The 14,296-nt window shown below is 53.2% G+C and overlaps 3 protein-coding genes across 3 annotated transcripts; 1 reads left to right on the top strand and 2 right to left on the bottom strand.

Annotated features, from left to right (window-relative positions):
* Positions 1-3,641: 3,641 nt before the first annotated feature.
* CMQ_2512 (c-type lectin family member) lies at positions 3,642-8,030 on the top strand (the record flags this gene model as incomplete). The annotated part of the gene is made up of 4 exons (XM_014316590.1): positions 3,642-3,925; positions 3,980-4,473; positions 4,536-4,828; positions 4,887-8,030. The coding sequence occupies 4 exons, from the start codon at positions 3,642-3,644 to the stop codon at positions 8,028-8,030; spliced, it is 4,215 nt and encodes a 1,404-aa protein (XP_014172065.1).
* Positions 8,031-8,514: 484 nt separating this feature from the next.
* Positions 8,515-9,167, bottom strand: CMQ_3011 (uncharacterized protein; the record flags this gene model as incomplete). Its single annotated transcript, XM_014317089.1, has 2 exons — positions 8,515-8,536; positions 8,689-9,167. 2 exons carry the CDS (start codon positions 9,165-9,167, stop codon positions 8,515-8,517), a joined length of 501 nt encoding a protein of 166 aa, XP_014172564.1.
* Positions 9,168-10,095: 928 nt separating this feature from the next.
* On the bottom strand, positions 10,096-11,096 carry CMQ_2931 (Ras small monomeric GTPase; the record flags this gene model as incomplete). The annotated part of the gene is made up of 4 exons (XM_014317009.1): positions 10,096-10,334; positions 10,404-10,679; positions 10,762-10,876; positions 11,085-11,096. The coding sequence occupies 4 exons, from the start codon at positions 11,094-11,096 to the stop codon at positions 10,096-10,098; spliced, it is 642 nt and encodes a 213-aa protein (XP_014172484.1).
* Positions 11,097-14,296: the final 3,200 nt, after the last annotated feature.

The following is a 14,296-nucleotide window of genomic DNA, read 5'->3' as shown; positions in this document are numbered from 1 at the left end:
GCTGTCTGTCTCTACGGCCGACAGCTGACGGCAATGCAACTGCTGATTTCCTAGACACTGACGCTGGATAGCCTGCCTGTTTTCTTGAACACCCCCAGGCCTGTCTCTGCCATCCATGACTACATTTCTTCTTCGCCCCCTTCATAAACTGTGCAGCATACCAATCTCCGATAATTACTCTTTATCTGAGCAAAAAGGTAGGACCGCATAGCGAAAACGGCTGTGAAGAAGACGCAAGATGGTTGCATCCTGCAGAAGTATTACTCGTGTCATAGTGTCCCAATGACCCCGCGATCTGCCCATACGAACAGCTGTCAACGTAGCATTCGTCTTGGTTTTTCAGCCTTGTCTATAGGCTCATGCTTTTAGGAAAAGGCCGCACGACACATGCAGCAAGATGGGGAGGAAAATACATGTAAGCATAAACAAAAAGGGAAATATGATGCCCTGCTAAAAAAAAGCCCCTTGCGCGCTATTTACTTCTGTTTGAAGACTAGAACACAATATCGATAATAGACTCAACACGGCAAAAACAGCTGTGGTCTTGGCAATTTTCGCTCTTTTCTTCTCCTCGCCGGTTCTAGCCACCCACCCTTTCATACTCGCAACTTGCCGAGCTCACCTTGCCTCGTGCTGCTTGAGATGGAAACGAAGCATACTTTTTTTTCTATTTCACTGCCCCTGCAAGGTGTTCACAAAGAACTCGTGGTCGATAGCACTTGCACAAGTACCCGTACTCGTACTGATCTGGTTTACAGCAGGTCTACTCCATCAAGCCACTCTGTCAGCTGACGACACCCGCTAAAGTCCATACCGTTCCACTGCGATGGTCACTTCATCTCACGGACTAATTGCTGTGTCTTGAGCATGTTCTTGTTCCTCATCTCAGTTTTTGGTCGCGTCATCCTGCCAGAGGGTGACTACTCCGACTATGCTGACGAGCAACTCCACCATGTTGGGTTTCATCGAAGGATTTCTGTGGAGAGCCCCGACAGTCCGTAGTACTCGTATCTGCTATGCGCACACTATACTACATGGGCCATTTCGAGTGCTGGTGCACAGTGCGCCGAAAATAGGCTCATCGAAGCTAGAATAATTTGAATAATTTAGCACCCTCCACGACCCTCCGTACTGGCCCTTGGCCACCGCTTCGGATAGACTAAGCCATAGACCACACTAGTGCCGCATGGTCTCAACCAATAAGCGTGTGACAAGCATCGACTCCCCCTTCGCTGGCAAAAGACTAAAAAGGACAATCGGTGAGACCAGCTCACCAGTACTCCGTAAAGACACCACCAAGAAGCACACAGCCACTCTTATTCGAAAGTGCGACACGCACCAAATGAACACGGGGCATGATGGTGGGTGAGAGATACCGTACATGTTCGCTACTGTAGGAACACTAGCAATGGTCGTCGTCTGTTCCTTTCATCTAATGTATTCGAGTCCCTTACAGAGTACCTTCTTTCAGGTGGCTCTTATTAGCGGTCGTATGGCCACGGACCAACAGCTTCCTAGGGACCACACAGTCGGACCGGAACAAGACAAGCCGCTCGCAAGCGTGCATCCGAAAAAGCTGATGCTCTCAGCCGGTCGGCCTCGTGCTTGCCCTGCCGATCTTTGTCAGAGATGACAAACTTGTGGCTCAAGCACTGCATCAAGATGTGAATAAATGTCATCGGGCCTTGCCTTCCACTTCTGATAGTAGAGGTGCGGTCCCGCATATATAATGGCTCGCAAACTAACCTCTCTAGGAGCTTCCAGCCTCCGCACTGCTTCCATTTCTTGGAGTCATGCATAAGCAACCCAGGTGCCGTGCAGAGGAAGAAGAATAAGTCTGTTTCTGGCCTTGCTGGCCTGTCATCTGATCGTGCCGCTTCGCTCAGTTTGGTCAGAGCGTCGTATCGAAGCAGACGCCACTGGCACACCTATAATGCGCCTAGATATGACGTCTACCACCCGATCAGCCGTTCGGAGCTCCCTTCCTCTGCTTATGAAGGGGCTGAACGAGTTGCTTCGGGCCACGAGACTTGCTCTCGGCATTGTAGACTACCCGACGTTACAGGAGACTGATTTCGAGAGCTGCACATGCGTCTTGTCGGCCATTCCTGGGTGCGCCATCGTATGAGGTTGATGTCTCGGGCTTGGACTTTCAGTCTTGGCCTATTTCACGATCAGCAAGCTCTACTACGGGCCTCATGAACTCCTCGTATAATCCCCCGAGCCCGTAAGCAACATGCATGGGGGCCAGACCGCCATCGCCTGTCGGTCATCACTGCATACACGCCCTGCTTATGTTTTAGGACCTGCAGCATTCGCATAGGCGCGCCCTGCTCTTCTGCTTGAGGGCCATCTCTGCTTTCCACTTGGCTAAGAAGCATGTACCCGGAATGGCCGCTTGCGAGTCTTTCGGACTTGTGTTTTTGGGGGCTGCGCTTGTCGGCGAGAAAGAGGCAGTACATGCAGCCTGCACCTCATAAGTTGTAGCAGCCCTCATCAGGATTTAATAGCCACACGAAGAACTTGTGCACAAGTACTCGTAACCCACCCTCTTCTGCCTGCCCGGATAGCATCCCGAGCAAGTCTGCATGCTGCCTTCCCCTCATTCCATTACGATTAATACGATACTCACATTCCGTACTCTGTCCTGTCTTTTCTCTTCGTTTGGGGTGTAGGCGGACATGGCACGGATATCGAATGTTGCGCCTTCGCAGGGCCGCATGCAGGATTTTGCTGTTCTCCACAAGATCTGCCGTGTCCGACAGGGATTCCGGCTTTCACCAACGACTCACTTGTCGTATGCCCTTCCCCCGAAACCTATGTTATTACCGCTTTCGAACAATGCTAGTTTTGCCCTTTTTTATGCCCTTTCTCCAAGTTCTGCTCTCCCTGGTCCAGCCTCTAATGAACAGGCTTTGCTTTAAACAGACATTGCCGGCAGCAGTCCCTTGAGAAGTAGTCAGAGCTAGCCATTCGTCCTCTGTAAAGCGTTTGGGCCAGAATGTAAAAATAAGACGCTTAACCTTTCAGCCCTCCCAGGATGGAGCTGCCCAGCCCAGGACATACGTACGCATCTTCCTAGCTTCGCCTTGCCCCCATTGTGTTCCAGCCAGTGAGAGAGGATAGCAACTAGAAAAGGAATTAGGATTCCCCAACTACAGCAAGACGTGTGTTCGGCAACTTGAAACCGCCATTGGCCCAACTCTACTGTCATCACCCCGCCACCACCAGCTGGGCCAAGGCCGCCCCACCCCCCCCCCCCCTCTTTGTCGAGTGCCCCTGTTGTATTGTTGTAACTTGTATCTACTACTGTGGACATCCTGCTCTCTTATACCAAAGCACATGCCGCCGCATGCGTCTTTTGTGTCTTTCTCTCGTCTCAGCAAACGTTGCTCCCTGCTTTCCTCCCCCCTTCCCCTGGCTCCCATTGTCCTTTTGCTAGAACATCCCATTCGTTTATGGCGATCAGTTTCATTGGGCCTCAATTTCAGGACCAAGTCGCTCACTTATTTTGGTCTCCCTTCATTCATGTATACCGGGATCGCATAGGCGAACAATTTTCTCGCCGGTGTTGAAAAAGCCGTTCTTTCGTCGGTCGAGTGAGAAAGTACTCATACGGCCAGAAAAGGACAGGCGTAGTTATGGTTGGCGTGCTCAGCTTTTGGCGCCTCGTCGCCGGACTGATAGCTTCATCTGCGGCGGTGATAGTGGCCGACAACGGCACTTATAGCCTGGCAATAGATTCCTCTAATTCCAGAGGCAGTGAAGGCAACAGAGGGAATGATGGGTCGAGCTGTACCAAGACTGTGACCGAAATTTGCACGGTAACGGAAACCACGACCACGACCGAGCTATGCACGATTACGGAAACCGCGATCCAGACTACTACCGCTTACAGCACGGTCACCACAACCGTTGATCATGTGTAAGTTTGCCTCTCTTTTAACCAGGCCGATGGGACGTTGACAGATGATTACAGTTCTGAAGTGACAAAGAGCTACGTCGAGACCGATTACGTGTCAGTCACGTCGACGGACGTTGAATGGAGCACGGTCACAACCACCGACGTTAAATGGAGCACGACGACAGATGTCGAATGGAACACGACTACAGTCACCGACTTTATATTGAGCATAATCACAAGTGTCGACGTAGAATGGAGCAAGACCACGGATGTTATATGGAGCACAGCCACAACCACCGACGTCAAATGGAGCACTACGACCGACGTTAGCACGACCACAGACATCAGCACAGCAACTTCCGTCGACGTTGAATGGAGTACAACTACAGATTTGAGCACAGTGACGTCTGTTGATGTTGTATGGAGCACAACAACGGACTTCAGCACAGCGACTTCTGTTGACGTCGAATGGAGTACAACGACAGACTCTAGCACAGTAACGTCCATTGACATTGAATGGAGCACAACAACAGACTTCAGCACAGCAACTTCTGTAGAGGTTGAATGGAGTACGACGACAGACGTCAGCACGACAACTTCCATCGGTTGTTTGAATGGAGCTCCGCGACAGACTTCATCACGACCACCGACTACAGCACAGTGACGTCCATTGATGTTGAATGGGCCACAACGACAGACGTCAGCACAACAACTTCAGTCGAGCACAGCATAACGAGTGTCGTGGATGTTGAATGGAGTACGACGACGGTTGTCTCCGACATTTTCTCCACAGTCGTTTCAGTCGTTCCCACAACCCTCATATCGGAGATTTTCACTACTGTTGTATCAGATGTCTTCATCACGGTCACTTCGGATGTTCCTACGACAGTCACATCACACGTCCCCACCACAATTGACGAAACGGTACGCCTCAGTGTCCCTTCCTGTGAGGGAGAGCATAGCTAACCGGAGCTGCGTATAGTCTACTGTCGTTTCTGTCGACGTTAGCTTAGTCACTTCTGATGTGACGATAATCTTCACTACTCCTGTTACAGTCACAGATATCGAGTCGGTTTTCAATACCGAGTCTGCCTCTTCTGTCACAATCACAAGCATAGACACAGTGTCGGTTACGGACCTTGAGTCGGTGACAGTCACTGACATAGACATCGTCTCAGCTCCTCCAGTGATTGTCACTGATACGGATATCATAACGGCCTCTCCAGTGACAATTACGGACACAGATGTCATATCAGCCTCTCCGGTGACAATCACAGACACAGATATCGTGCCGGCTGCTCCAATAACTGTCACTGATACGGATATCATATCGGCCTCCCCGGTAACACTTACGGACACGGACGTTGTATCAGCCGGTCCGGTGACCATTACAGATACGAACGTCATATCAGCCTCTCCCGTGACAATTACGGACACTGACACCGTATCTGCCTCTCCTATGACCATTACAGATGTATCGACTTCTCCCGTGACAGTGACAGACACCGATGTTATATCGGCAACACCAGTCACTCTCACCGACACAGACATCGTATCAGCCTCACCCATTACTATCACGGACGTATTAGCTTCTCTAGTGACACTCACAGACACGGACACCGTCTCAGTCTCCCCTATTACTGTCACGGATGTGTCGACTTTTCCTGTGACAGTGACAGACACGAATATCATCTCGGCAACACCAGTAACTCGCACCGACACAGACACCGTATCAGTTCCTCTGGTGACAGTTACAGACACGGCCGTCGTATCAGCCTCTCCAATTACTGTTACGGACGTATCAGCTTCCCCAGTGACAATCACAAACACAGACATAGTATCAGCCTCACCCATAACTGTCACGGACACCGAGTCTGCCTCACCCATCACCGTCACCGGACCTGCATTGCCCGTTACTGTAACGGACATAGACACAGTGACAGATATCAACATTGTGACGGTGCCTCCCGTGACGACCACAGCCCCGGGCACAACCGTGACGCTTCCGGCATCGACCGTGACGCTGCCAACGACCACAATCGTGCTGCCAGCTTCAACAGTCACACAAGCCGGCTCTGTGACCACATTGCCCGGGAGCGTAGTGACCGTCACCGGGCCCGTGTCCGTGTCGACGGTAGTGGTGACGTCTGTTCTGCCAGAGTCCACCACAACCATAATAGGGGCTGGCACGACCACCACGTCGGTCATCCCTGCTTCGACAGTTTTCGCGACGGTCACAAATGTCGTGACAGCACCAGCTGCGACGGTCACTGTTTCTACGACGGTCGTCTCTTCGGTCAGTGTCTGTCCGGCACCAACCAGTCCAGGCGAGGCTCAGAGCACGTTGGACCCTCGCAGCGACCTCACATGGGGCTGCAATCCGGGCTACGTATGCAACGCGACGAAACCGGCCGGTTGCAAAGTGTTTTCGGACCCGCCAGAAGACTCGTTCATCTGCCCTACGGACCAGTGCATCCTCGCACCGAAGCTTCCGGTCGTTCACTGGCCTGCTAACCAAACGTCGTATTACCCGACGACGGAGGGATACTTCAACCTTCCGCCACCGGCGTTCGGCCTGAGCTACGACATCTTCTCAGAGGAGGTCATTGTTGAGGTGACTGGCGGCGTCACGGTGACAGTGACAACGGGCGACTGGTCGACGCAGTCGACGCTTACGAAGTGGCCAACAACGTCCTCGTCATCGTCATGGGTGCCGTCTTCGTCGTCGTCGGTGGAGTCGTCATGGCCGTGGACGCCATCCTCGTCATCACGGATATCATCTTCATCAGCGTGGACACCGCTGTCGCCGCCGCCATGGTCACCAAAATGGATGACATCGAAAGCAGCCTATACAACCCACAGTTGGTCCCATTTCAAGCGTGCTATCCCTTCTGATACCCTTCCATCATACTGCTACGATGATTGCAACAATGCCTACACGGAGGTTCAGAGCGAAGGAAAGACACAAAAGATGTGTTCCCCTACTTCGGCTTTCATGGAGGACTATGATGCCTGCAAGACTTGCATAAACGGCGGTTCGAACCAGGCATCCCTGAAGGCCGAAGCGTGGTTGACCGACACATTCTCGCAATTTATCGACTTCTGCACTTCGAGCCCAGCATCGGCACAGGCTTCCTCGGCTACAGGGCCCCAGAGCGAAGTAGCGACTGCTGCTACCGTCCTGACGACGGCACAGGTGGCGGCCACCTCGAGCGCGCCGTCACCGCTCGCGACCCCTAGCACCACCGCAACCACTGGAGACGGTACTAGTGGCTCTAACGGCGCCACTACGTCTTCCAGCACGGCCTCGGCAACGGCGAGTGCGCCACGGTCAAGCAGCCCGGTCACATCTTCCGCAGCCGCTTTGTCTTCGGCCACGTCTCCAGATGCTTCCCCCCAAACCTCGCCAACATCTTCTCTGGCTTCTTCTCCAGCTTCATCCTCCACTGCTACTTCGTCTATTAGTACCGATACCGAAACCGGTGCCAGTGACAGTGCAGGTGCAATTGCTGGTAGCAGTGCCAATAGTCCAGGGGGCACAGCAGCTACTGTGTTGACGCTCAGCGGTAGCAGCAGCCTTAGTACGGTTACGACTCGAGGAAGCTCCCCTAACACCGGCACCAGTGTTGGAGCAAGCTCTAGCCCCATCGGTAGCGGCACTGTTATTGGAGCTGGCACCATCACTGGCACGGCGACTGCAACTGGCACCGGAACCGTGACTGCTGCTGGGACTAGCACCGGCACCGGCACTGCTGCCGGAAACACCGTAACTGGGACTGTTACCGACTCCGGCACCGGTAGCATCTCTGCTGGCACCACTATTCGCACCACTACTGGCACCGCTACTGGAACTGCCAGTGGCACTTCTAGTGGTCTCACCGGCAGCGCAAGTACCGTCAGTGGAAGTGGCAGCACCAGCGGCTCTGTGTCATCGACAGCCGGATCGTCAACCGGAAGAACAACGAGGTCTTCCTCGCTAACGACATCGACATCTTCAACGACTTCGGCCTCTTCTACGGCAACTGGTGGCTCATCAGATGCTATTCCAGCATCTGGAAAGTCAAGCCCAGGCTTCCATGCCTTCATGGCCTCGGCACCTCTGATTGTATTTTTCTTCCTCGCTTAATCTAGTAAACGTCACAGCTTGTAGCCTGTCTCTATTGTCCATGTTGAATGCCCCCTCTCTTCGATCCTCTTTTGCATTTCACTGCTTGTGTCTTTCTGGGCTGGCATTGGCATAACAGCCGTTGTTTCGCCTACTTGGTACGTCTCTTTGGTTTAGGAAAAGTCAATATGATCAACGCTCCTTAATGATGGAAGCCGAAGGCTGTCTCGTTCGCTCCTTTAATGAATAGATACCCTTTGGTTATTTCACTGCAGCCCTACAAGTATAAGCGGCTGTTCATAACAACAATTCACTGCATGTGTTACAAGTTCTGCGTGTGAGATTTACGACTTATGATTTTGTATGTTTCGTGACAGTGTTCAAGGATCTGATACCTACGACTACCAACATTGTCGAGTGCTGACTAACCTGAGGCACTTCGAGAACGAGTGCAGATCAACAGGAGGCACTTCTACATTTTGGGCTCAAATACGACTGGACTCACCTACGACGAGGGAACGCCGGACCTGACAATAAGATCACTTACTCAGGCGCATCTGCACCGGACGCTGCATTGGCAGCACCAGCAGCAGCAGTCGTGACAGAAACAGCAGTAGCGGCAGCAACGGCAGCGGCGGAAGCGGCAGCCATGCGACGAGTGATGACACGGGGCACATACTCCCTTGCAGGGCCTGCAGCACCAGAGGACTCGCCGGCGGCTTCGCGTTCGCGACGGGCAGCGAAATTGCGGGCACTTCGAATCCTGGCCGCCTCAGCTGCCTCTCGTTTTCTGGCCATCGTCGCGACTCTCTTGGCGGTAATGGCGGCGTAACGTGCTGCCCTCCGTGCGGCCGCATTCATATTCGGGACCGAGGGGACCTCAACAACGGGCTGAGCGACACGAGCAGGTGCTTCGGCCACGGGAGCGGACGCTTCGGCCACAGGAGCCGGCGGCTCTGCCACTGGGGCTGCCACTGGGGCCGGCAGCGGGTCAATGGGAGCGACGGGCACAGCGACGGGCTCAGCGAAGGGAGCCGGCGACTGGGCCACGGGAATAGCAGCCTCAAAGTAGCCGCCGATCATATTGTCGAAAATGCTGCCGTTGATGTCCTCGTCGCTAATGTCGACACCGGCAGCGAGCCACTCGTTATCAGACATATCTGCTGAAGGTGAAGAGCAGAAGTTGACTGAAGATCCAGAAAGGCCGAGGCAAATCGCGACTCATCAATGAGATGCTGTTTAGAAACTGTGACCAAAGGTGAAGAGATGATGCAAAAGAGCGGCATGCTAAACCGCTTCGCATGACTGGCTTTATAGCCGTCCAGCTCTCTGACGAACAAACCCTCGGCTGTTCACCTTACTTGTTCAGTTCACCAGTCGCGCACATGGGTTTCTTTGGAACTCGTTCATTGAACATTTTCCCCCCTAAAGACGAATAGGTAAGATATCTGGTATGGTCCCAGGAAACTAAAGAGATACACAAACGAGAAGGAAGGGACACAAAGATGACAAAAAGGAACAGTGGGTAGCTGCTGGAGAAGATGGAAAAAAACCGATAATAAACAACCAAAATCAAATTAGAGCCAGTCAGTAGGACTCAGTCGCTGCCAAAACAAAATCACATCGACAACAGGAAAGGGGATTAGGAACACGGCCCCCCGTGAACGACGTCAAAGGACAAGATGGGCACACCCTCGCGAACTAACTCTAAACATGCTAGCCGTTGCCAGTGATGCTCCAAGCAGAACAAAGAGACCAGTACCAAGTTTCCAGAGTACCGGCGCAAGCACGGACTTGACACTTCACGTCTCTCGTCTTGTCACATTGGTCGGCGAGAACGCCTCCTCCCGTGCCAATGCTCGAAACCCGCCGTGGATTTTTCGAACTCGCATCCTGTCCCGAGGACCGGTCGGTTCGCCGTATATCTGTTCATGCCGTTTGCAGCATCTCCTCCTCTATTGCCCGCCAAAACCCAACGAAAGGGACCATTGCAACCAGTCGTGTCCAATGCAGAAGGCAAAAGTTGCACATCTCATCCTCTGCTTCACCAGCCAACATCAGACGTCACGACGTGCCTCTGTCCGCTTCACATAATCACACACTTGGCGCAGCATCCTGGGTCTGCATCGGCGTCGCTGACCTCCAGCTTATTTGCTGGCCCGTTCGAGTTAGACGCCCCGCTGCCGGTTGAGTAGCCCTGCATCTCCCGGTTGTATCGTCGAATCTCGCGGACAATATCGAAGAAGGCCTTGTCGACGTTGATCCGTGACTTGGCTGACGTCTCGATGAACTTGCAGCCAAACGATTTTGCTAGCGCCTCGCCCTCTGTAACCAGCCATTGTCAGTACACAGGCATACATCATTCAGTCCAAGATGAACATTGCCTTCTCGTACCTTGCTTGGTCACCTCCCGCTCCCCCTCGAGATCGCACTTGTTGCCCACAACCACCATCGGGAAGTAGTCCTTGTCCTTCACTCGCAGGATCTGTTGTTGAAACGTGGTGATTTCTTCAAAGCTCTGCCGTGAAGTGATCGAGTACACCAGTAGGAAGCCTTCACCAGTCCGCATGTACTGCTCCCGCATCGCTGAGTATTCTTCTTGGCCGGCGGTATCGAGAACGTCCAACAGGGCAACCTCTTCGTCGATGACGCACTGCTTCCGGTACGAGTCTAAGCATCGTTGGAAATGATTAGTCTGACTGCTCGGGCGCCGGCTTGATGGTAACCGGATGCACTGTGGGCTAAAACGTACCCTCAATCGTCGGATCGTACTCGTCTACGAAGTGGCTCTGAATCAGCTGGATGGTGAGGCAAGACTTGCCTACACCACCACCGCCGACCACGACCAGCTTGTATTCTCTCAGGAACTAACGCGTTCGCAAACTGTTAGCCAAACAAGTTTCCATGGTAACCATCGAGATGTGTGTATGGCGCGAAGGCTGGTGGCTCGTAGGTGTAGCTCTCAATCGGCCAATTCTTCAGAGCTTCTCGAAGTAGCGCGCCAAGACAGCTAGAACGCCTAGGGAAAATAAAAGGAGAAGCGAGAGAGAAAGGCTCGAAGCAGCACGAACATACCTTGGATGCCATTATTGCAGATGTCTTCCGGGTATATGGGGGAGGAAGTCTTCGCGAGCTGGTCGAAGCGGCGAGAAGAAAGAACAAGAACAAGAACAAGAAGAGAAGGGAAGAGGTGGAAGAGAGCTGCAATTCGGGAACCGGGAATAAAGCTGTTTCAGAGACGCAGCTGGCCAAGGAATACAAAGCAAAGACTCGTCTGGGAAGCGAAAAGCGTGGATGACGTTGAAACAGATCCCTTTGACTTTCGCCTTTGCGGGTTGCGCGAGGGAAAAGGAGTAAAAAAGGGATTGGAGACTTTTTGAAGGTTTCCTCTTTCTCTCTCAGGAGTCCCCAATAATGGGTATAGGCTATGGGGAAATTCGCCGGGTCCGGGTGGTGGCCGTGGGTCAGTCTGCCTATACGGAGTTTGGACTAGCTGATCGATCAATGGACGGCGAGGAAGGGGATTGAGCGAGCCGTTCTGGTCTGGTCTCTCCCTGGCTGGTAATTGTTCGCTGACAGGCGGATCAATGTAACGGGAGGATCAATTCCTCGAAATTCAAGGCACGACGAACTGGCACAGGCGCCGATCCAGCTTTTAGTGGTGCTGGCGAGGGCGGGAAGCTTGGGGAGGAGATGAAGAGCACTGTACAGCGAGAAAGGCGTGCTCAAGGATGGCGGGAAATGGATCGTTGTGGATACGAGATGAAGGCGAAGATACGAGGAGTCGAAGGCAGGGAGGAAAGAGGAAGAGCACGGGGAAGGAAATGCCAGTACGGAGTAGCAATTGGAAATATTCAAATAAAAGAAGAAAAGAGAGGGATGGGACCAGAGAAAGGGGGGAAATGAGAGAAAAGGGAGTCGCAAAAAAAAAAAAAAAAAAAAAAGAGATAAAAAGGAAAGGGCAGGGGGCGGCGCCAGCGAAACGGGTGGTGTGTGTCAAGGATGGGTAGTGGGTTGGAAGTGGTGTGGCAGGCTATCAAGCGCTTGGCCTGCAGCCAAACGGCGGAGAGAATTCGTGGCAAGAACGAGAGGCGCGCTGCAGCCACACCCTTTGATGCACTGCAACCACGCCCGTGCCTTCCCTAAAAAACCCCAACCCCCACATACCGGATTTAATGCTGTTTGTCCTGGATGAAGCAAGCTGCAGGTGCAGGAGCGATCGAAACAGCCAACAATCATGTGCTTTTTGCCTTTTCTGTACGGAGTATGTCGTGTGTCCTCTTTCAGGCCGGAAACGGACGGGCACAGACGCGGTGTCACCGGGCTTACAGCGCCACAGAATACGCTGTATGCACCGCAGCACTGCCGTGTCGCAGCGTTTGCTGGCAGGACAAGCTGAGAGCGATGGATGGCCGTTTTCTTACCTGCATCTGTGCTTACATAGTAGGCGACTGCCGACAACCGTCGATGCAGGTCCTACAACTGCGAGAGTGCCCTCGTGGCCGATGGATGGGCCGTTGTTGGAGGCCCGGGCGCTCACACTGAAGAAAAGGGTGTAAAAAAAGGAAATACTTCAGCGCGACCTGGGTCCCGTGCAAAGACGAGTGACTGGTACGGTCTCGCCCAAGTCACGTCTGCCGGCCAGAAGCGCGTCCAAAAACGGGAAATGATGCAGCACTGTGCGGATACTGTGCTTAGATTGAGAACTGTGGTTTGGGGCCATCCACTATTAGGGACAATTGTATCCAGCTCCACCACCAGAGCCCGCCCCAGCCAATCTGCGTCTGCCGTCGCGCGTGAGGACTGGACCGGCATTGCGTTTGCAGGACGAGCCAAGCAGGAGAAGGCCGTATGGCGCGAGGCCAGGCCTTCCTGAAATAGAACCGGTTCCATGCCAGATACATACGAGTACTCTGTACACCAGGGAGCACGAGTGATCCCTGATATCAAACCCTAAAAGCTTAACGCTGACGAGGACGACATGAGCAAGCAGGCCTGTTCCGTACGGAGTGCTCGTAATATCCCTAACCTTGTCCTGGTCCATACGAACAGAGTGCCATGCAGGATATCTTACATGCTCGGCCGACCTGCATGTCGACAAGTTCTGCATCTACGACGTAAGATACATACGACGTACAAAGTACTCCGTAGCTGATCTGGCGAGCCAGCCGTTGCGAGGGAGCTACCCGCACAGTGCATGTTCTCGGTGGCCACAGCCGTCCGAGCACATCACAGGGGTCCCTTCCCCCGTTTTGACTCGTTAGCCGGCCGCCAGCAGGACCAAGAGGCTCTCGCAACGTAAGATACGGATACAGTACGCGCTCGTATATCCCGTACAGAGGTGCCGTACACGAGCCCGGGGGGCAAATTGCTCGCTGAGAAGGCTATCGTCGGACGTCTTCTGCCAGACTGAGGAGACATTCCGAGGCTTTATATTACCTTGCAACCCGACGCTTGGTGGGTGCAATGGCAGTGGGGAGATAGCCACTAAAGTTGGGGTCCTCTTTTTATATTAAATTTGGCCGCTTGGGCAAAGTACGACGTCGATGCGACATGCAGCTTGCAAGCAAGTGCAAGCCAGCCGAGAGAGATACGGTCAGGGTCCCGGGCATCCAAGTACAGAACAGTACGGAGTAGTGACGCGCGAGTAGCCGAGCGGACAAGGTAGCACGTCAAGTGCATGCAGCACCTGAAGATGGTATCCGCACCTACGGAGCACATACTCTGCAAGATAGCGAAAGGCAGCTAAGACGGGCCAAGCGAGCGGGCAGGAGCACAGACAGGCGCGCAGTCGTCGAGATGCCGCCATCGCAATCACGGCTACGTGCTCGACCAGGCCGAGCAGAACGGCCCTTTGCTGACGAGCAGTACGAGGCATCTCTCGAGCAAGTGATGCAGTGTGGGGAGGATTTAAAATTGAGGCTTTTCCAAAACGATTAGAAAGGCAGACAAGAGCAAAACAGGAAAGAGAAAAGGGGGGACGGCCAGATTGGCACGGCATTGCCGGATTGTGACGATTGTTTGTATACATACATAGTATGTAGTCACCGTCTATCACGCATATCTACGTTATCTTACCTAAGAGTGTGAGCAGCAGCCAGCGTGAATGGTCTGACAGAGAATCGAAACACGCTATCAGTTCAGCCTCAAGGAGGCGGCGAAAGTACGGCTTGTGCTTCGTGTGTAGTATCTTCGTACGAGCTGTACTTTGTACAGTAGTGCGATAGTTCGGCAGAAACGAAATGACGAGTGGGCTGGCCACGGCGCCCGAATCCCCAATCTGGAGT

The sequence above is a fragment of the Grosmannia clavigera genome, assembly GCF_000143105.1.
Source record: "Grosmannia clavigera kw1407 unplaced genomic scaffold GCSC_144, whole genome shotgun sequence".
In the NCBI taxonomy this organism is placed as follows: Eukaryota; Fungi; Ascomycota; class Sordariomycetes; order Ophiostomatales; family Ophiostomataceae; genus Leptographium; species Leptographium clavigerum.
Note: the sequence above shows the minus strand (reverse complement) of the source record. Positions and strands in the feature narration are given on the sequence as shown.